Source organism: Anolis carolinensis, chromosome 2, assembly GCF_035594765.1.
Source record: "Anolis carolinensis isolate JA03-04 chromosome 2, rAnoCar3.1.pri, whole genome shotgun sequence".
Classification (NCBI taxonomy): domain Eukaryota; kingdom Metazoa; phylum Chordata; class Lepidosauria; order Squamata; family Dactyloidae; genus Anolis; species Anolis carolinensis.
Window position 1 is genome coordinate 211,529,650 of NC_085842.1, and position 22,896 is coordinate 211,552,545.

General features: G+C 41.9%; 1 protein-coding gene across 2 annotated transcripts; it reads right to left on the reverse strand.

The window, feature by feature from the left end:
• Window positions 1–1,446: 1,446 nt before the first annotated feature.
• LOC100565031 (vacuolar fusion protein MON1 homolog B) lies at window positions 1,447–22,687 on the reverse strand. Of its 2 annotated transcripts, none has more exons than XM_008103570.3 (6): window positions 22,534–22,687; window positions 14,379–14,483; window positions 12,775–13,227; window positions 8,520–9,318; window positions 4,906–5,053; window positions 1,447–4,233 (listed from the first exon to the last, which is right to left on the reverse strand). In XM_008103570.3, the coding sequence occupies exons 2-6, from the start codon at window positions 14,461–14,463 to the stop codon at window positions 4,015–4,017; spliced, it is 1,704 nt and encodes a 567-aa protein (XP_008101777.2). In that variant the 5' UTR covers window positions 14,464–14,483; window positions 22,534–22,687; the 3' UTR covers window positions 1,447–4,014. The 2 variants fall into 2 exon arrangements, with proteins under 2 accessions (XP_008101777.2, XP_008101776.2); XM_008103569.3 differs by having other exon boundaries at window positions 12,775–13,233.
• Between the last annotated feature and the right edge of the window lie 209 nt (window positions 22,688–22,896).

The following is a 22,896-nucleotide window of genomic DNA, read 5'->3' on the forward strand; positions in this document are numbered from 1 at the left end:
TCTTTTGTCCAGGAAAACGGTTCAAAGGCAACAGAAGGAAAGACATCGGAGATGAAGGAAGCCCAAGTAATATAAAGGAACCATAGTGCTCAAGGATATGGTGTCATCAATTACATGTTTACACAAGTTAACATTTCCTTCGAGAATCAGCATGGTGTAGTGGTCTGCATGCCGGACTAGTTGGGAGTCTGGGAGACTAGAGTTTGAGTCCCCACTGTAAACCCATTGGACAAGTCATACTTTCCCAGCCGGAGAAGAAGCCAATTGCAAACTCCTCTGAACATATTTTGCCAAGAAAACCCCATGAAAGATTCACCTTAGGGTCATCATAAGTCAGAAGCACTTGAAGGGACACAACCACAAAACATTTCCTCCAAAAATGTTTAAGTGAAGCTTTTGCTTAAAAGTGTTATATTTTACCTTCCTATTAAATAGAAATGGGCAGCTGTGGGTCTACAAAGGTTTTTATATTGCAGCTCTCACAATCTTTCACATTGAACATGCCAGGTAAGGCTGATGTGACTTGCGTCCAGTAACACCTGAGGAGTCACAGCATGCCCTGCTCCATTTTCAAGGAATGCAACTTGAATTGGACAAGTCTCAAATTAAAGAACAGCTTATCAAAATCTGTTGAATAAGTCATTACTTGCCCCAAGTTAAGATTCAACACAGACAAGACTTGTCAATAATATCTCATGTGGTTATTGAACATTACTAAGATAGCCGGGCAGAGCAGCTTTAGACTAGCTGATTCATTTAGGCACCAAATGAATAAACAGGTGGATTAATAACACCCCCCCCCCCCCAAAAAAAAGTACGCTAGTAATTATTTTTGTACGGCATCAACATTTCTTCACTGAAGTAATTGCTGCCAATTAAATGAGTAGCAGATATTTTTATTCAGTATAAGTACTAACACACCCAGTGTGATGAAGTGATTTCTGTGTTGGACTCAGGAAGAACACACTCAGAATCCCCACTCAGCCAGGGAAACCCACTGAGCAGCTGTGGGCATACCACACTCTGCCAGACTCCGAGGCAAGCAATGGCAAACTTCCTCTGAACAAATCTTACCAAGAAAGACCCCATGGTAAGTTTAGTTTACCCCTTGAGTCACCATAAGAACCATGAAGACACACAGTAACAAAGGCAAACAAATACATGTAACACAAGTGGAGACTGCAAAAAAGCTCTCCTGTTCAAAAAGGTTGAATGTCAATTTTATGGTGACGTTTTTAGAAAGATTTTTCTTTGGGACTATTTTTCCCTCTTACAAGCAAACTAAAGCAATCAGACAACATCCCTCTTTTTCCTGCCAGCCAACCATTGAGGATTCCTGGAAATGAATGAAGGAAATACAATCGGTTCTGATAGGCTAAGCAGGAGATCTTTGGCTAAACATACTGGCAAATGGAAAAAGAAAAGAGACACATTCCAAGATAAAACTGATTTTAAAACGGGTTGTGTTTGTATTTAATAAGATGCTTCCAGTTCTCAGCATATCAGTTCAGGCAGATATATCAACCCTCATTGTCAGCCAGCCACATGATGCATAGAATCATTACTATTCTTTTTTATCAGGGCACAGGGAAAATGCCAGCCAGAAGCAAGCTGAGCAAGCAAGCACAACATCAGGAGGGATCCAACAGCAACAAAGATACCCTGCAAACTGCATAATTGCTTCAGTCACTGCAGCACAAGCAATGAGGGTAAGTTCAGTGCTCAGCTGACATCATAGCTGGCAACATTCATCAGCACCTTTATACAAGTTTCTTGGGTTAAATCCAGCAGTCCCCCATAATACCACATGACACACTACTCCCATCCCATAAAAAATCACAAGTTGGTAGGTATACCCACAGGAGGAAAAAAACAAATATCCCCTCCTGCTATCTTCTGGACAAAAATTTGATGCATTTTTTAGCAAAATAGGGATGGCCGGGATACAGAACAGACCCAGTGGAGCAGCAGCAAGTTTATACAGGGCACATATTTGCACAGCAAGGCAGCGCTTGCTCAGGAAGGGGAAAGATGAAACTGTCAATTGCTTGCAAATTAGACCTTCAAGTCTCCTTCTGAGAAGAACAGCTATTCCAGCAGTTGGTACACCCAGAAAAAAAATCTGGAGTTGACAGGAGGTATAGGAAGACAATTATTCGTCAGTACCAAGCCCTACAGGAAATTCACCATGTTTGTCTTTCCCTACCTCCAATTCTAAACAAATCAACCAACAAACAATCAGAAACAGGAATACAGGATGAGTAGGGAAGAAAAAGAACACTGCACCTTAACACAGGTAAAGTGACAGAAGTACTCACAGGGGTAGTGTGTCAATTCACACAGCGAAAGACAAACATTTAAAAATGGGAACGAGAGGAATGATGTCTTGGGTGGGGGAGGCAAGACAGATAGGAAAGTTATAGAGGATAGAGAAACAGCTTTCAAAACCAGTTAGGTTCCAACTTAAGACATTAAAAGGTCATTAAAATGTCATAATTATTATACAGTACAAACTGAGCCATCTAATATAGAAATCCATCAAAATTCCAGAAGGATTGCAAAATACCCTTCATACACACATATAGTTTCTCATGGTGTCAGAGAAAGGGCTGAAGCAGCTTCACCACTTCAAAAGGGAGCTAGAGTCTATCACTGGAAGGAGATCAAAAATCTTAGGTTCTTTTAAAAAAAATACTGTTAGTGCCAAGAAGAAAGATTCTTTGGACCTTGACCTCTTCAATTCTAGTTTTCTGAAGATGGCAGTAAAGTGACCCAAGTCAGCTACCTTTACAGTAAACATTCATCTCTCTAGGTCAGGGATGTGCACCTGCATGGAGTCTGGGAGTCAATTTTCCACCCCTTCTCCTCAAGCAGTTTATGGACATCCTAGCATACGAAAACACCTTAATTTGCCAAGTGGGAGTGATGCTAGAACACATTGTAGGGAAACTGATGTATTTCAGGCAGTATAAGTTCTGGGAATGACTTTTTGTGTGGTTTTGTAGGATTTTAAATACAATGTTTGAGGTGACAATCACATTGAATTTTTAAGGCCTGGTGGGGTTTCAGGAGCCATATGCAGCATTTATGCTTTCCCCATCCCACCTCCAGGTTATACACTGTATGAAAGTACCTGCTTCTGATAAACCTGTAGCACCTACTAGACTGGCATTAGGCTGCCATTCAAGAAGAAAATCAACTCCAGACAATCAAGAAGTTTTCCTATGGGCAAATATTTTCAGGCAGTATTAATGTTATCTTTGTTTCTTATTGCCATGGTATCCCAATGGAATTATATTACCCAAACTTATTAATGTTTTTTTCTGTAATTTTTATCATATTGCAAGAGGAGTGCAGCTCCTCAATATTCTCCAGTGGCAAGAAAGGAATAATCTAAGTAATCAAAGGCTGCTGATGGGGAAGAGGGAAGAGGAAAAAGTAATGTGGTTCCCCAAAGATATCAGTACTAAACTGCTAGTCTCCGTAATTAGGGGTTGTCTATATATTTAATGGTGGCATAAAGACAAATTTTCAGCAGGTACCAAACAACATCTATTGAAATTTCCTCTTCTTTGCAACCATTAAAGATAGTGGCCCTCTTCAGTTTTCACTCTAGCAAATCTATCCAGAATAGATGTCAGTGTAAACCATATATTTAACTAGATTTCCTGTAAGCTCCAGGTCTTCCATTTATATGCCACTTCCACAGATCTAAGATCCACATCCTCCTTAGCTGTCTTCATTCAACCCATATGGTACCAAGGACCACAAGTGGAATAAAATAACATTTAAAATAGCAGTCCCAACACTTTGGGGATTTTATCTCCAAAGAAACAAGCTTGGCCTGAATATGCTGTAGTTCTTCTCACACCCACACAGAGCCTGCGCAGCTCGCAGAGTGCAAAACCAGCTCTTCCTGCTCACAGAGAAATCCTTCCAACAAGAGGTGTCTGTGAGAAGGTGCAGACTGGACACAGTTCACGGTTGATGTTTAAGAAGAATGCACTCCTAGGCCTAGAGACCTCCAAAGAAGCCATTTTCAGCACCATCAGTCCGGGCCCCTTTCCCTCCTTTGCCTGGATTGGGTGTGGTGGAGTACTTGGGTGGGTAACGGATAAAAAGACGGTCCTCTTCCTTCTTTATCCAGCGCAGCAGTTTTGTCAGGACATTGATGGCACCAGCTTTGGTCACCAAGGGACTGAAGCAAGTATATAATTCAAATTTGCTAGTCACCTAGATGGACGGAAAGAAAGAGCATATTCAATATGAGTCAGCTGAGGCCACTGAGTTCCATCAAACAAAACATACTAAAAGTGGTGAAAATATAGTCATTCAAAATGTTGTTGGACTACACTTCTCATTATCCCTTGACAGCCTAGCCAGATCATGTGCTACAGTCAAACAATGTATCAATGGCTAATTAAATCAGATGCTAATTGGAGGGTGACTAGGAAGCAAAAAAAATCCCTAGCTATATCAATCTCCCTTCCTGCTGTCACTTGCTTTGCTAAAACACTTATGTAAACTGGAATATCTCATTTGGAACTAGAGAGGTTAATAGAATTGCAAAAACCTTCTACGAGGTGGGGTGGGGTGGGGGAAGCAAAATAATCTAAAATCACTTCTACCCACCATTTTTTTAACCTCCACTTTTCCTGGTTCTACCGCTTACTCGCTTAAAGGTTTCTTATTTTCCCTGAAGGTAAGAAATGATTAAGCACAGTAGCAGTAAGATTTCTGGGAAAGAAACCAATGCTCTTTTCCAATGGCCAATGATACTTTGCCAAGGCATTTGCCACCAACTGTTGTCATAGATGAGGAAACCAAATGTCTTCCATGTTTTGCCCTTGGGGAAAATAAACCCGAAAGTGGCCTGTGTGGAGAATCCACAGTGCCATGCCTCACCCAAGCCAACAGAGTCTCCTTCTCTGCCACGTGGTAGATGAGACGCAGCGGGCGTGAGGTACTGTGGATACGACCATGTAGGTAGTGATAGAGGTCAAAGAGCCGGTGCCTTTCGTGCTCACTGCAGTACGGCCCTTCCAGTTCTGGGCTGTAGTAAGTGAAAAATGACATATTAGGAGATCAAAAAGTTAATGCATTAATCAACTTCCTTTTATAGACCAGTCTGCAGAACTGACACATGATGGAATAACCAATGGCAAAATTTGCTTGTTTCAATCACTCTTCTACAGTAACTCTATAGAAGAGATGGGAAAGAGAAAACGAATAATCCCAAGACACAACTCTATAAACATAGAGGCAAAAGGGCTTTCACACACAATCACTAGAAAAATAGTAACTATAAAATCCTAGAACCTAGCATGGATTATTATAGCTTGGGAAAAGCTACTACTTGGACTCTAACTTCCAGAATACTGTAGGGATCTGGGTAGTCAAAACAGGGCTTCTTGAACTTTTCTACTCATGACCCCTTTTAGCCCTAAAAATATTTGCATGACCGCAGTACATACAATGGGTATGAAAACCAAACATTTACTGATAACAAAACAGCATTTGCAAGTCTTGCTAAAGGGTCCGATTTTCCTTTTTATGGACAGCTGAAGCATCTTCTGCAGAGTCCAAATTTGTGTAAATGTCTAGGTGATGTTCATAAAATGTTACTGTTGCCAAATTTTTCATGACCTCAACACTGAGCTAAGGTGACCCATTTGGAATCGAGACCCAGAGTTTAAAAAGCAGTAGTCTAAAAAGCCACACTTCTAAGCTCTAGACAGCCCATAGCCATTCAGCTACCTACTCAATGCAGCAAAGAGTAACTTTTCTTAAGGTAGCTCTCCAAATTTGCTGTGATGCATACTAGCCACTGCAGTAGCTGGCATATGCATTTGTTGTTGTTGTTGTTGTTGTATGCCTTCAAATTGTTTTCAACTTATGGCAACCCTAAAGTGGCCCTATCATAAGGCTTTCTGGGGCTGAGAGTGTGTAACTCACCCACGATTACTCAGTGGGGTTCCAAAGGTGAGTGGAGAATCAAACCTGGTTCTCAGAGTTCGAGTCAAATCTTTAAACCACAAGCCTCATTGATTCAGCCACCAACAAACAACCGGGAAGCCTTTCAGAACATACCCTGCCTTTAGGGCACAGATGTGCAACTCAAGCCTCTGCAGAACTGTTTGGACTGCAATTTCCAACATCCGTCATGAATGGCTATGGGTAGGGCTGATGAGAGTTGCAGTCGAACATCCTATGGAAACCCAAGAAATCCCTATCCCTATTTTTGTGGGGGAAGCTTCAAGACAACCAAACCAACTAAAATGTATCAGAGTCTTTAAAATGTAGGCTGATTCTAATGATGCTTAGTTTCACATATAGACACAAAAAAACACAACAGGCTTCTGACCCATCAAAGGTTCAAGTTTTTCTTGTTGCCAATTATATCCAGATTACAAGAGTCTGCCAACTAGCTAAGATCTCATGATGGCCTCCCTCAAGTGCCTTCTTTTAGTCCCATGAACAGATCCTACTTCCACACAGAGATCCTTGTTGATAAAGGAAATCAGAGAGGAGGGACACACATGACTTGCGCTATTTAAAGCTGTAATTGAATAAGGCCATCTTAGCTCTCTCTGCAGCCTTTGGCTGAGTCAACATGTGGAGGAGGAAGGGAGAAAAGGGATGCCATCTATATAGGCTTTGTCTGTTCCAAGAACCAAGTCTAGGTGGTGCCTCAAATTCCGCAAATGTAGGAAGATGGGGGCGGGGGGAGGGACCATACGCACACATAAAAAGAACCCATCACCAGGACCTGGAATAAATCTTATGAGAATATGATTATGTTTATACAGGTTGACATAGACAGATTTGCTTTGCTTTTCCTGCATGGTAGGGAGTTGAACTGGATGGTCCATGTGGTCTTTTCCAACTCTATGATTCTATGAATACATGGTACATTAAGGAGTACACTCCTGAGGCAATACATAAAAGATGGCACACAGATCCAATGTCAGATGGTGGGCTTTGGGAATAAATGAAATCCACTTATGCATGCAAAAGCCGTATCAGTTTCATTTTCCAATATCACAATCCAGCAAAACTGTAGCATTCTCCAGAGGTTTTCACTAGTATAAGAGAGAATGCTTGGGCCCTGTTACTTAGGATATCATCATCCTCCATATAGAGAAGAGATTATATCATACGTGACAAACATGGAAACGCTAGATCCTGATTTTCCATTGAAGAGTCCATAATTAGATGGGATTAGAACCCTCATTCCTCCTCACATAGTTGGAAAACCTGAATAGTTTATATTCAGAGTCATTTTTTTCTTTTAGAAAAACAGATATATTTCAAATAAATGTCAGATTATTCCACTTGAATAGTTACTATGCATAAATCTGCACAAATTTATAAATGCATAATATATTCCAGTAAAATTTTCTGGCAAGATCAATATGGACAAGACAGTTTAAACAACATGAACAGCAGAGGCTATTCCATAGTAATAAAAAGGAAAAAAGAGGAATGCAGTTAAGTGCATCACTTCTGTCCCTTGATGCCAGAACACCTCCGCTAGTAAAATTAATCTTCACAACAAGTTAAACATGAGCCAACAATGTGATGCGGCAGCTAAAAAAGCCAATGGGATTCTGGCCTGCATCAATAGGGGAATAGCGTCTAGATCCAGGGAAGTCATGCTACCCCTCTATTCTGCCTTGGTCAGACCACGCCTGGAATCACACTGTGTCCAATTTTGGGCACCGCAGTTGAAGGGAGATGTTGACAAGCTGGAAAGCGTCCAGAGGAGGGCGACTAAAATGATTAAGGGTCTGGAGAACAAGCCCTATGAGGAGCGGCTTAAAGAGCTGGGCATGTTTAGCCTGCAGAAGAGAAGGCTGAGAGGAGACATGATAGCCATGTACAAATATGTGAAGGGAAGTCATAGGGAGGAGGGAGTAAGCTTATTTTCTGCTGCCCTGCAGACTAGGACACGGAACAATGGCTTCAAACTACAGGAAAGGAGATTCCACCTGAACATCAGGAAGAACTTCCTCACTGTGAGGGCTGTTCGACAGTGGAATTCTCTCCCCTGGACTGTGGTGGAGGCTCCTTCTTTGGAGGCTTTTAAGCAAAGGCTGGATGGCCATCTGTCAGGGGTGCTTTGAATGCGATTTCCTGCTTCTTAGCGGGGGGTTGGACTGGATGGCCCATGAGGTCTCTTCCAACTCTACTTTTCTATGATTCTATGATTCTACAATCCAATGGACAGATTAGTTTTAGAATGTCAGGAATTCCATGAGAATATGCAACATTCAATTTTTCAACCCTTGTAATGAGATATAAAAACTAGTTGAATATTTTAAAAAATAAGAACAAACACAGAGCATTAGCCTACATAGCAAGAAACAAATGCACTACACCAAGAATCTCATGATTATCTAGGGCATTCAATGAAGTAAAGCAAATCCCTGTTGTGCTTCCATCGCATACCCATCACAATCACACAGACGCTTCATTTGCTTTCTTACAGCTACTTCCAACCCAGAGCTTTTAGTTACCTTGTGAACTGGGGGAGCTGCCGATAATTATCAGGTATATCCAGGGGTTTGTACATAAAGTGCCGGAGGTCTGGCACCCCCACCAGTCCTACACTATAGGAGGGGTTTTTCAGGCCGCTGGAGAGCGCCTGCAGATAGTTCTGAGTCCTCATGCCTTCCTCAATGCGTTTCTTGCAGTCCGAGACAGAATAGAAAGACTCCTTGTCTGTGGAGAGGAGGATGAGGCAGACAGTACAGTCTGCATCCAAATAAGAAATGTAGGCATAAAAGTAACAATCAGGGTTGAAGCGTGGCAGGCAAATCGGGGTCCAGATCTCCCCAGTTTGGAAGGCCGAGGTCGCCCCGATGAGGTTAAGCAGGAGGTGCAAGTCTGTGGGTTCAAGCCGGCAGTCTTCGATGACCGCCTTCTCTTGTACCGTGGTGACCAGCTGACTCTGGGCCACCAAAATAGAGAAGACCAGATTGGGTGTGATGGCCTTCTGGAGCAAAGAACCCAGAGAATCACGTAGGGAGGCTGGGAGAGGCAGGCAGCGTACGGCACTGAGCAGAAAGCAGGGGTCCGACTCCACTAGATTCAGCAGGCGGTCGAGGATCTTCTCTGAGCCAGTCAGAAGGCGCCGGAGGTCATAGTTCTTTTTCCGCTCAAAGATGCGGGTAATGCTGGCTTGGGTCAACATGCTGATAATTTGGTGGTAGACATATAAAAGCTCCTGGCGTAGCTGCTGCTCTGTCTGCAAGGTCTGCGACACTGACACCAGCACCAGAGGTCCCTGTTGTACAAAAACCAGCTTCCGGTCATCTGTGGTGGAAAAGGAGGAAGGAGAAGGCCAGTTAGCAAACCTATGGCAAATTGCACAAAGCTGGAGATAATCAGATGGAAATCAAGGCATCTACCTTAGCCCACCTGCAACCTGGAGGAAAGTCAGATAATTTCATGAGAATTTAGGAGGTCAGGAAAATGCAATCTTAGGTGCAGTTGGAGTGCCTGAAAACTTACTTCTTTTCAAAAATCAGTAATCAAAATCAGCCACCCACTTCCTGTTTAGTGCAGATGATTTTTTAATTGAGGTGTGTTGTGTTTTTATCATTTTAATGACATTTCAAAAATGTTTAACATTTTAATATCATTGCTTGTGTAACTGTTTTTAATGTTTGTATTAAAAAAACATTAAATGAATTTGTTTTGACTCATATTGTGAGCTGCCTTGGGTGATTATTGTTAAAAAGATAGGATATTCAAGAAAAATACATTTCTAACTCACAATCCCAACATTCCTAGCCACTCACATACACCCATCTTCTGTTTGCCCATCTATTCACCCTGTCTGTCACCCAGACAAAAATTTCAGTAGCAAGAAACTGCCTTCTCAAGCTCTTTGGAAGCTCCACTACTTTGGCCGTAAGAAAGAGAAGTAAATTATGATACACGAAAGTCAGAGTAGCAAAACTGATTAAACCAAAACAAGATAAAATACACAATATTCAGTTCATTTACAAAACTCACATACACCGTGTTTTTTGGTCCCAGACTCTGTTCTTTATAGGTATGCTACTTGGTTATTCTAAGCATGTCTACTGCCACCAAGGTAAGCTTGTAAAGGTTTACATCCTTAAGTATAATGCATGCATTGCTGTAATTTGAAAAGTTCACAGAACAAGGTTGATGTAATATAACTGTATTTGCATGTTTTGGTTTGCTACTTGGAGCAGACAATCAAATGGTTCTAGACCAAGATGCACAGATCTAAAAGCCAAACAGTTTTAACATACAATGAAGCAAATCACAAAAGTTCCTCTCCTTGTACATTAGGTAGCATGCATGTGTTATTAAGTAGTGTGTATGTTCCTGCAAGACATCTGTCCTCTTATGGCAATCCCATGAGTTTTTAAGGTTCTTATAAAGGCAAGGACTACTCAGAAGTGGTTTCCCCAGTTCCTTCCTCTGCAACATAGTCTACAGTACCTAGTTTCTTCCAAGAATCAGCCAGACCCAACTTCCAAAACCAAACAAGTTATTAGGCTTCAACATTCTGTAACACATTTAAATTAACACTTTCCAGATACTCCAGCATCTCCACACTCAACCTCATGGTGAAACTGGCCTTGAATCTCCTTCAGTCCTTCTTCACTGAATTGTTGCTGTGTGACTTAAAATTATTTCTGACTTATAGTGACCCTAAGGAGAATCTATCTGAAGGTTTTCTTTGTAAGATCTGCACAGAGGAAGCTTACTTTACCTCCCTCTGAGCCTAAGAGAGTGACTGGCCCAAGATCACTAAGTGGGTATCCATGGATGACCAAGTATTTGCTGATCCCTGCAAGCCAAAAACTAAAGTAATGCATTCCAAAATGGCAATTCTTTAAAACTGTGCCCCCCACAATATGCTCCAAGATCCTGTTTCAGAACTCATCCCAACAACATTTATTCAGAAGACAGTGTCCCAGGGGACCCAAAATATGAAATTGCCCCACACATCCATGGAGGCAATTGGAGACAAAACCACTTTAAAATTAGAGAAACGCTACAGCCGCTTGGAGTCACAAATATGTTTTTTCTCCATTCCATGTGCAGATAAAATAGGACTATATTATTCAGTTCAAAAGAGCCATTTACACACTATGTTCACATTCCATCTTAATCTCCACAAATTGAGTGTGTCCACAAAAGAGATGAAATGGTCTAGACCCCTTCTCTCCTATTGTTTATTAATTATCACTTACTTCCTAGTTTTCTTCCAGAGTAGACTAGATGGCTTCTGTCCTCCTTACTTTATTTTGTGGAATAGCTCAGGCAAATGAAGGGACACAACCGGAAAAGGCTGCTCTAGTGTAACAGTACACTTAAATCGCAACAAAAGAAAAGCCAGAACCCAGTCTGTGATATTTAGGATTGGACTCAAACAAGCCTTATTAATTTGTCCATTGCCAAAGCAGGCTGTAGTTCTTGAAGCGGTAATCCTCTTAGGCTTTTCTCCAAAATATATATATATATATAGAGTACCATACAACATCACATACAGGACATTTTACAGTAATTTTTTGTGTCTACAGACAGCAAGGGAAAGAATAAGCCAGGGATAGGAGTGATTCCCAATTTCTAGTATTCCAGGTGTTTTGGACTTTGACTCCCAGATGTCTCAGATGCCTAGGCCAGGGATTCTGGAAGCTGAAGTACCAAACACTTGATAGAGCAGACTTTAGTAAACACTGAATTATAAAATACCAGAGGAGTATGTACTGGAACAGCAAGAGCTATAAGTGCTGATCACAATGGGGTTCGTCTTCTAAATAAATTAAAAAGCGCTATTTTTTTGTCTCCATTATTTTTCTTCAAAGGCAAGAGGAAATGCAAGGCAGGGAGGCTTTCCACTGGAACTGAATTTTCAAGACTTCAGGGACTACTACAAGTCTTCAAAAATCATAAATGCTAGAAACCTGTTCTTAGCCTCTCTCACGTCATACTACAAACATTTTCGAGAAGCTGAATTCTGCAGTCAGCACTTCATATTGGAAGATTACCGTGGCTCTCATAACAAAAGCTAAATCTTCTTCAAATGCCCAACAATTACATCACAACTATCTGGCAGATACTGCTAACCAACAATGGAAATATAACAGCCTCTAAATTAGTCAGGCATCAGATGTGGCATAAAGGACCAGTCCAACCGAATAGACTGATGCAACATCACACAAAAATAAACCAACAAGAACTATAGTAAACCCTTTTGCAGGGATTAAATGCACAGGAACTCAATGAAAGTGGGAAAACTCTGAATAAAAGAACTTTTTTTTCTTGAGCAAACACGTCTTTAGGAAATATTAGGCCCTCCAAGGCAAATGCTGTGGAAGTTGGCCATAAAGTCACCCTAGAGATTCCTAGAGAGAAAATATTAATCAAATTTTCAAATAATTAAATCTGAAAAAGTTAAATCTGCAAATGTGAAAGTCAAACTATAATGAAACTGCTTAAAGCTAAGACAAGCATGTTGACCCTAATTTTAGTGCCTGCAATTGTGATAAAATAGGAGATTCCAAAATAAATCTACAAGCCACAAAATGGAATCTCCCAAATGTAACCAAATTATAGGCTTACTCCAAACAAATAAATAAAGGAATGGAGAATATGTGGCCTTCCAGCTGTTGATGGACTGATGAGAGCTGCAATCGTGAACACCTGGTGGGCCACACATTCCCAAGCCCCAACCTAGGGATCTTTAATTTAAGTACGGTCCCATTGCCCAGCTTTCTTCCATACCAGAATAAATGGAGCGGATTGAGTTATCACCACTCTGAATGAACGACACCAGTGCCATCATCACCCCCATAGTGGAACTGAGGGCTTCCTCGTTGCCATAACGCGAATAAATGGGCTTCCCAGCTTCACTCAACACAAAGACGTGTTTCCTGTGTTCTCGCCAACTCTCAGCCATCACATCCTCATCCCTGTGTGTTATTGGGCGGGGCTGAGTGGCCACTGGCTCTTGTCCGGGTGATCCATCGGCCATCACCATAGGGCGGCTAAATTCGCTGGAATCCTCCAAGGTGTTGTCTGTGGAAGCTGAATCAGATAAGTCCTTGTCACTTATTTCCTCATGAGTTTCACTCAGTTCCTCCTGCACATCTGCTTTGCCATCTTCCGTACCCAAAGGACCATTATTGGGGATGGGAGAAGACTCTCTCTGCTCGTCCAAGACTGAATTGGGCTCATCTGTTCCTAGGAGGCAAAAAAAGGCATTGAGAAATCACGGGGCACATCAAAGAATCACAGGGCACATCAATCCTTCTTATCCATTCTTTCTCATTTTTATTATTCTATTTTATAAAAAGTACTATCTTAATCTTAAAATAAAAATTATTTGAAAAAAAAAGAATGTGGGAGACTGAATTAGTCTTCTTTTCCACTGTTCCATAAACTTTAAAGGACAATTCAGCTACTAAAGTTACCAACACTGATAACACTTGCCCATCCACATTTCGGTGCCCCAAAGGTTAGCTCTGTTTCTGGGTATATTTTGTCAGCGTGGAGGTCAGGGTGCATGCCGTGTGGGTTTCTTCAAACTCCATCAATCATCTTCTCCAGCACCCTGATGAATTGGTTGCAATTGTCTGCCACACCAATTCCTGTTCAATGTCAGACTCAAACACATCTGTAGTCTGAAGTCCAAACATTTATTTCAATATCTATAAACATATTTACAAAGCACAGCAAAAGCCATCGCTCTGAGCTGGCATTCTTCTTCAGCCTCTTCGCTCCGCCAAGCACAGCTCAACACACACAGAGATCAGAAAGCACATTCCTCAGTCCAAAGGAAGTTCCCGACTTCCAAGGCCAGAAATCATGCCTGATAGGTCATGGCAGGTTGTCAGTCAAAACTAGCCTGCTGTTAACTGTTTCATTACTGAAACACACACTCTTGCAAAACAGCAGAAAATACTTAATTTACATTTCATACACATACAACCATAATCCAACATATTTGACCTGCTGATTCCAAACATGGCACCAATTTTCCCTATCAGCTCTAGTTTTTGAGATACAGTACAGTTGCCATATACCTCTGTTCACTCTGCTTGTCTATTGAAAACCATGATAAACATATCTAAGAAACTAGAGCGGATTCGGTCTATCCAATGCAAATTTCTGACTCAATGCTCCAAATAACCCTAAGAACAGGCTTAAAAACTAAAACACACACAAAAAATGGGGGGTGGGCTGTGTAACCGGCTCCTAATATATCTGTTGGGAGTTCTTCCCTGTTGGTTCCACAGAAAGAGTCCACTGCTGGCCTGCAAAACTCCCTGCAGCTTAAGAGGCGTGGATAACAAGGACACCCCCTGGTGCTGCTTCAAGCCACTCACCCATTTCTGTACTGTCCAGTCCAGCTTCCTGCTCAGGAGCATCCATCCCGCCCTCAGCGGGGACTCCGGGGTCTTCAGGCTCCATCTCTACATCTCCAGCAACACCTGGGAAGGCAAGAGGCACACATAAATAAAACTCTCCAGCTGAAAAAGAAGACAAGATGCTGGCACTAATCATGGATCTGAATTAGGAATTGAACTTAGCATAGCAGCTCTGAAGCACCACAACAACTTAACCCCACCTTCCAGCCTGAATAAATAAAGCAGCAAATACAAGCTAATCCTTCAGTTTAGAGACGGCGCAAACATAAATCAGGGGAAAAGGGCACAATCAGCTCACAGCTCCCTGGGAGAAAAATCTTTTCAGAATGCAAGAGTCGGCCTGTCAGATGTGCCTGCGTTCCCAGCTGTAATCTCAATCACATGCCCAGGCAGGGATGCCTCCGAGGAGACAGCAGGAAATGCCCTGCTTATTAATCACGCACAGACACACACGTGTGCACACACAGCTACAAGAGCTTAAACCTTACAGCAAACTGTCCCCCCTCCCCATGTGCTGCACTACAAACCAATCATCTATAACCAAACCGTTGGGGGGGGGGGGATGATGGCAGCTGCAGTTTAACAAATCAGAAAAGTGCAAAGTTGGCAAAAAGCTAATTTCGCATGCTGCTCTTTTAATAGCTCTAAAAGGGGACCAAAGCTGTTCGCACCTTACAGCATGTATAGCTTGTCACCTGATGAATAGAAATGCCCCCCTGCCAACTGTTCTAGGCTAAAGAAGTCTGCTTCTTCTCCGCTTCTAGGCACATTGTGGTGTGAATCAGGCAGGCTGATGTCATGTTAAATTTTAAAAAGAGGAAATGAGAAGTGGGTCCAATGCTTCAGTTTCTTGTGCCTGAAAATCTACCAACACAGAAAATTATCAAGCAGCGTGATCAGTTGGGATCTTCTTTTCCACCATAAGCATTGACCGTAGCATTAGGAAGAGTCAAGGCAGAAAATCCCAACGTCACATATCAATACTACGTCTTTACTGCCAGTGAAGGGAAGTGTCACCTAGGGGATTTCCTGCCATTGCTGCCAAAAATAAACAAATCTATAGGCACCTTGGGTGGGGCAATGGAAGGAAATTTGCTTATCTGATCCAAGCAGCAAAATGTCTCAGCCAATTCTGAGACCTCTGGAAAAGGCAATTCTGTATGGACATTTGCAGCAGAAGACAGCTGCATATTGCACTGCTTAGTTGGTATTTGTGATATCACAAAGAATTCACTCATAAACAGACACACACACCCCACTTCCTTTGGAGCATTTTTAAAAGCCTCCCTTCTGAACAGATTTGATTGTTGTGCTCTTTCAAGTTGTTTCTGACCTCAGGCAACTTCAGAGTGAACCTATCACTGGGCTTTCTCAGCAGGTTTCTTTCAAATTATTGCAGTTGGGAGATTGTGGCTAGACCAAGGTGAGCCAGTAGATTTTTATGGATGTACAGCGATTCGAATGCTGGTGTGCCAGAGTCTGAGTCCAATGCTCAAAGCACTACACTGTGCTGATTCTCACAAACACACAAAAAGCAACAACCAAACAGATTGTTCTATATTCACTATATACAAAGAAACCTTCACCAAATTGACTGCAAATCAGAAATAAGGAGAAAGCATGAGAAGAAAATTATTTCATCAGATTTGCAGGTGTTCAAGCTTGTTATTTCTATCGCAAGAGGAAGAGAGAGTAAAGTCCGCTCCATAGCTAAGTAGCTATCTGTGCATATTCTCACTTCACATTTATATTATTTATGGCAAGTTTGTAAAACAACAATTACCCTGAGGCAATAAAAAAATCCTGCAGGTGATCAAGCAGGAAGATCCTTGAACAACGAAAAAAAGAGGAGTCTGATGTAGTTTTTCACCCACCGTCCTTTACAGGGTATCAATGTGCCAGTCCTTTATGGCAGCTGGTATCAAAATGTATGTCCAATTTTAACATCTGTGATCAGACATATATGTTATATTTAAGTCTGATATTTTCTTCAATAGATTCAAGGTGGCCAATCCTTCCCATATCACTCTCACAATCTGTGAGGTTGACCAGGTTGACAGAAGAGGTGATTTCATGCTTCAGTGAGGACTGGAACCAGGATATCCCAAATATGGTCCAATGCTCTTAACTACTGCAAAGCTGAGTGATGACTCTCCAACTTTCTGCCAACTCTGAGACCAACAAAGAAACTGGTCTACATACTTCAGAAGTGGTTCAGTTTGTTATATAAAATCACATTTTATATAGCATTCCTGAACTTCCTCAGGAGAAAGGCAGTCCCAGAGCCTGCCCAACAACATTGATAACTATAGCCAAACTTGTTATAGCAACTGGGACAGAGGCAAGGAAGATGTGGTATAGGAGGCTCTAATGACAAAGCTCTACCTTTTGGACTCTGAAATGAACAAAACAAGAGAATATGTACCTGATTTGACATTGGAATGTTATTTACTCCTCATTCAGGGCTTCTTATTCTTGAAAACTCTGAGACTGCTTGAAGCAGTGCCCTGAAGCAGATTCAGTCCTAAGGGAGAAACACTTTCACTGTTGCTCCTATGGTTGTCCTCATTCTCAAAGGGAAACCAGAGCACGTTTTTAAAAATGATTTACAAATCTATTTTTTAAGACTAAAGAGAATAAACAGATGAGCAGAAACCTAGAGAAATGTCAGCAGTAGTTAAAACAGAGAGAGAAAATCAAAATGGACTGTTAAAATAGTGATACAGGTCGATTATCCCTTATCTGAAACGCTTGGGACCAGAAGTTTGGATTTTGGATTATCCCATTATTTACAATATGTATGTAAATAATAAGATATCTAGGAGATGAGACACAAGTCTCAACACAAATTCATATATGATTTGTATACACCTTAAAAATATAGCCCAAAGGTAATTTTATATATTTAATAAATTTGTGCATGAACAAAAGTTTGTGTACACAAAACCATCAGCAAGCAAAGCTGTCACTATTTCACCATCTTTGTGGATAATTTTGGATTTTGGAGTCATTTGGAATTCCAGATAAGGGATACTTAACCTGTATAATGATTAGACAGTTGAAGAAACTTGGGATATCCGGGTTCAAGTCCCCAGCTATACCATCTTGGGTCGCCCACTGTCAGTCTGTCACATAACAGGCTTGTTGTGTGGATTAAATGGAAAGGAGAGCCATGTGCCCCCACTCTGAGTTCACTGGAGGAATGGGGTGACTAAAATATATATAACGAGGAGATTAATTCAATACAGCAGTGAACATTCATGAAATCTCAGGTGGCAACCAAGTTGTTTTAGGACATCCTTGATACAAATATCTGGATGACTGGGTTCAGACAAGCAGCACTTTCTAAAGAAATTCTGTCATTTGGTGCCATAGAGCACCATTAGGTTGCCTGTCGTGTCATGGCCACAGCCACTATTTAGACTAGCAATAAGTGTATCAGAAAAAAAGAGTCCACACAAGTCTGTGAAAAGTGATCAAGTCTCTAAATCCTCTTCAAGTGGCCAAAGAAAACATTAACTGAACAAAGAGCTCAATACTTTTTCGGCAAGGCCCTGTAACAAATACATTTACTGTTGTTGTGTACCTGCGAGTCAAGATTTGCTCAGAGAGGCCTTACCATTGCCTTCTTCTCAAGCGTAGAAAATGTGACTTCAAGTCACACTGGTCAGTTTCCATGGTTAAGGAAATATTTGAATTCTACTCCGCAGAGTTGTAATCCAGCCATCATACTATACTGGCATAATCCTACCACTAAACCAAATTTGTCAGCATGAGAGCCATCTTAACCACTATACAATGCTGGTGAATTTGTACCGTGCAGAAAGGTATGACTTGTTACATTTTTGTACAGACATTTCAGCCTGAAATCGAACACCTCACATATCCCATCTGAGAAATGCTACTTTTAAGTATTGTGTCTAAAGCAAATACTGTGCTAAAGCAAGCATTTACACCAATTTACTAACAGACAACAGGTGCTTGACTTTTATGAAAACACCAAATGTTATTGGGGGCAGACATCAACACTTGCCATGTATAGCCTTCTCATTACATTTCTCTCCGAGGCAGATCAATAGGTAACTCTAGCAAACTTCAGTCTGGATGTAACTATAAGGAGATTCACATCCATGCACAAAGAAAACCCCATCTACTTTGATACTGCCATTAATAAGCCATAAAGGCTCTTTGTATTTGTAATAATACATCTTGTTTATATTCCGCTTTATCTCCCTGGAGAGACTCAGAGCGGATTATAATATACACATATGAGGCAAACATTCAAGGCCTTTTACACACAGTGAACAATGACATACAACACAGACAATGGTAAAGGCTTTCCCCTTTTTCCATCTCCGACGTCTGGAGACGATGCTCAACTCTGGCCATAAGGAGATGCTCTTGTTCCATTTTTCCATGCCAAGGAGCCTGTTGTCCGTAGACATTTCCGATTGTATTGCCGACATGTCTGCATATCTGCATAGGATGCCATTTTACCTTTCTACCAAGGTGGTACCTATTGATCAACCCACATTGCATGCTTTCGAACTGCTAGGTTGACAGAAGCTAGGGATGACAGTCGGGAGCTCACCCCAACTCACGGCTTCGAACTGCCAACCCTCCAATCAGCAGATTTCCTTCAGCTAACGGTTTAATCCGCTACGTGACTGAGCTAGACCAAACACCACCCTAGATCATACACACACACACACACACACATATATATATACACACACACACATTATTATTATTATATTTATTTAAACCTTGCTTTATCTCTCCTGCAGGAGACTCAAAGCAGCTTAACATAAAAGCACCAGCATACAATTTAAAATATACCAATAGGCAAACATTAAAACAGGATTAAGTATAAACAGTATATACAGAGAGAGAGAGAGAGAGAGAGAGAGAGAGAGAGAGAGAGAGAGAGAGAGAGAACACCTTATGATGAATATACATAATTCAGGGATTACAAACATTCCTGAAAGTCAGGTACACAGGCCGAGCCCAGAAATTGCAAAGCAAAGCAAGTGCATTCCAATGCTCAGGAGTCGTATCAGCCTGCACCCCAAATCTAAAAGCAACTGACTAAACGCAGCATAGCATACCAGGTGATTGGGAATATGGGAACCCACTATACATTGAAGGTTTTCTCTCTTCCTTCCCATTTCACAAAAGTATAAAGTCCACATTAATTGGGATCAAAAGTAAAAGTAAAAGACCATGAATTGTCTCAGTCAGAAAGTGGTTACTATATGGATGTCTCTGAAAGATCTTTAAACAGACAGGTGCCAAAGCCAACTCTCCAACAATAATCTACTATTAAACAGAAGAATGCAAAGACCGTTCTGCCATATCCATGGCAGGTTGAATCAGAGAAAGCATCAGAACCAACTAAAATTCACATGCTTTAAGGCTCTTAGAGAAAAGTGGCACAAAATAGAAAAAGAAAGTGGAAAACCCAACAGGAATGAGGAAGGAGCTAAAAAGCCTGCAGAATCAAGACAGGTGTTGCAGCACTGAAGCCTGCACCTCAAGTGTATGAGTGCATCTACACTGCAGAAAAAATGCAGTTTGACATCACAGCCCGATGCTATGGAATCTTTGGAATTGTAGTTTTAAAAGGCCTTTGACGGTATCTGCCTAAGAGTGCTTCTGCCTCATCAAATGTCAAATCCCAGGATTCCGCAGCATTGAGCTATGGCAGTTAAAGTGGTGTTAAGCTGCATTAATCCTGCAGTATGGATGCATCCTAAGTCTCAAGAGTGCAAAACACATGGACTCCCAATTGGCACTGGCAACACTTGGATGCCTGAATTGCTGCAACTTCTTGGCTCCGTGGTGGATCCCCCCTTGAGTGTACCAATCAATTTGGCAAAGAGCTGACCAGTTTAGTTTTAAAGCCGATTACACCAACCTTTCAGCCTAGATTCAACAACTACAGCGGGCCACTGGAATCTGACAGGTTTGGCTCCAGGACCAATGTGGATACTCTCATTCTAAATACAGTAATGGCATAATAAAGTAATTCTATATATATAAAAGAGTGATGGCATCAGGGCAGCGGACAAAACAACAAAACTACAGGCCCCCCAACCTTGAAATTTGACAACACAACCCATCATCCACGGCTCTAGGTTGATACAACAAAAAGAAAAGAAAAATAAACTCCTAATTAGAGGGAAAGGAATAATTGTTTTTATCCAATTGCTGCCAGTTAGAGGGCTAAGCTCCGCCCACTTGGTCTCCTAGCAACCTACTCAGTCCAGGGGACAGGCACAGTTAGGCCTCAGGCCTATAAGATACAGATTATCTGATTTTAACTGGATTATATGGCAGTGTAGACTCAAGGCCCTTCCACATAGCTATATTACCCATTTAGAATCTTATATTATTTGATTGAACTGGATTATCTTGAGTCCACACTGCCAGATAATTCAGTTCAGTGTGCATTTTATACAGCTATGTAGAAGGGGCAGTTCTAGGCAGATAATATAAGATTACAGATATACAGTAGAGCAGGGGTCCCCAAACTAAGGCCCGGGGGCCGGATGCGGCCCTCCAAGGTCCTTTACCTGGCCCCCACCTTCAGTTTTATAATATAATATTTTTATATCAGTTTTAATAATATAATATATAGTATATACATATAATATTGATAAAATGTTATAATGTTATACAATATAATACTAATAATAATACCATATAATAATATTAATTATATGTTATATATTACATATAATATTATAGTATAGTGGTATAGTTCAATATAGTAATATATAATACTAATATTGTGCTGTGCTAATAATATATTGTATGTACATACAGCTGCTCTGAGTCCCCTTCGGGGTGAGAAGGGTGGGATATAAATGTAGTAAATAAATTCAGTAAATAAATAATTAATTTTAGACTTAGGCTCGGCCAAAGTCTGACATGACTTGAAGGCACACAACAACAACAATCCTAATTAACTTGACTATCTCATTGGCCAGAAGCACACTTCCCATTGAAATCCTGATAGGTTTATGTTGGTTAAAATTGTTTTCATTTTTAAATATTGTATTGTTCTTTCATTGCTGTTGTTGTTTTGCACTACAAATAAGACATATGCAGTGTGCATAGGAATTTGTATTTTTTTCAAATGATAATTTGGCCCCTCAGCAGTCTAAAGGATTGTGGACCGGCCCTCTGCTTTAAAAGTTTGAGGACCCCTGCAGTAGAGTCTCACTAATCCAACATAAACAGTGTCCTCTATCCTCACCACTTTCACAGTACACAAACAACCAAATGCATACTAAACATAAAGACAGCCATACAACAGACATTCAATACCACCACTACCTCAACAATTTCTCACCAACACCACCAGACAACGCCACAGCAACGCGTGGCCGGGCACAGCTAGTTCTATATAAAAAGGCAAAATCAAAGTTTTGACAATATTTTCTATTTGTGGAAGGCTGAACGTGTGGATGCAGAATCTGTAGCCCAGGAGAGGCCCCCCCCAAAAAACCCTCCACGAACAGCGGCAGTCTATCTTTGACTTGAGCATTAAGAGATAACAAGAGGAAGCCACTGAGGATGCATCCACCCACACTGTAGAGTGAAGGCAGCTTGACAGCACTTTAACAGCCATGGCTCAATGCTATGTGATCCTGGGAGTTGTAGTCTGGTGAAGCACCAGCTCTCTTTGACAAAGAAGGCTAAAGATCTTGCAAAACTACAACTCCCATGACTGCATTGCACTGAGCCATGGCTGTGCACCAGGCATGGGCAAACGTGGGCCCTCCAGGTGTTTTGGACTTCAACTCCCACAATTCCTAACAGCCTACTGGCTGTTAGGAATTGTGGGAGTTGAAGTCCAAAACACCTGGAGGGCCCACGTTTGCCCATGCCTGGTGTAGACGCGCCCTCCAGAGACATCTGACCGGCTGCTTGCCTTGGATCTGACGCAAGGAAGGTCCTGCCTTGGGGAATTCCCAGGGAACTGCCTCTCCCGCATAAACCAAATCAGGGAAGGAGGGGGGATCCCAAGCACGTTGCCAGCTGCCCCATCTCTCCCTCCGCAGGAGAGAAAGGAAAGGCCTCAAGAGGGAATCCCAGTCCTCCTCACCGTCCGCGCCGGAGCCCCCGCGTCACGCGTCATCCTGCCTCAGCCTCCCTCTGCTTTGGACGCCTCCAGCCACACTTCCTGACCTGAACTGGCAAGAGGGGTGGGGGGCGGGCCGAGAAGGGAAAGAGAGACCGGCGCCTCCGCCAATCAGCGAGTAGGGGGCGTGGCATGGCCCATTCCGCAGGACCAGTGCGGCGCACGCACGGTGCACGGCGACCAATCGCATTCCCCTCAGAAGCCAAGGATGCCGGAAAAGCCGGGGAAAGTGACAGCGAAGCCGACGAATCAAACCCGAATGTGGACAGCAAGAGGCGTGACGGTTCGCCTCTGCCTCTGAATCGGCCGCTCGAACGCAGAACGCCC

What these genes read in the sequence shown, in the direction of transcription:
- LOC100565031 (XM_008103569.3), bottom strand. Translation starts at nt 14,463, where the DNA reads ATGGAGCCTGAAGACCCCGGAGTCCCCGCTGAGGGCGGGATGGATGCT. An exon ending in CAGCTCCCCCAGTTCACAAG is followed by an intron (nt 5,054 to 8,519) that starts GTAACTAAAAGC and finishes CACTTACTACAG; the next exon opens with CCCAGAACTGGAAGGGCCGT. An exon ending in AGGAGACTCTGTTGGCTTGG is followed by an intron (nt 4,234 to 4,905) that starts GTGAGGCATGGC and finishes CCGTCCATCTAG; the next exon opens with GTGACTAGCAAATTTGAATT.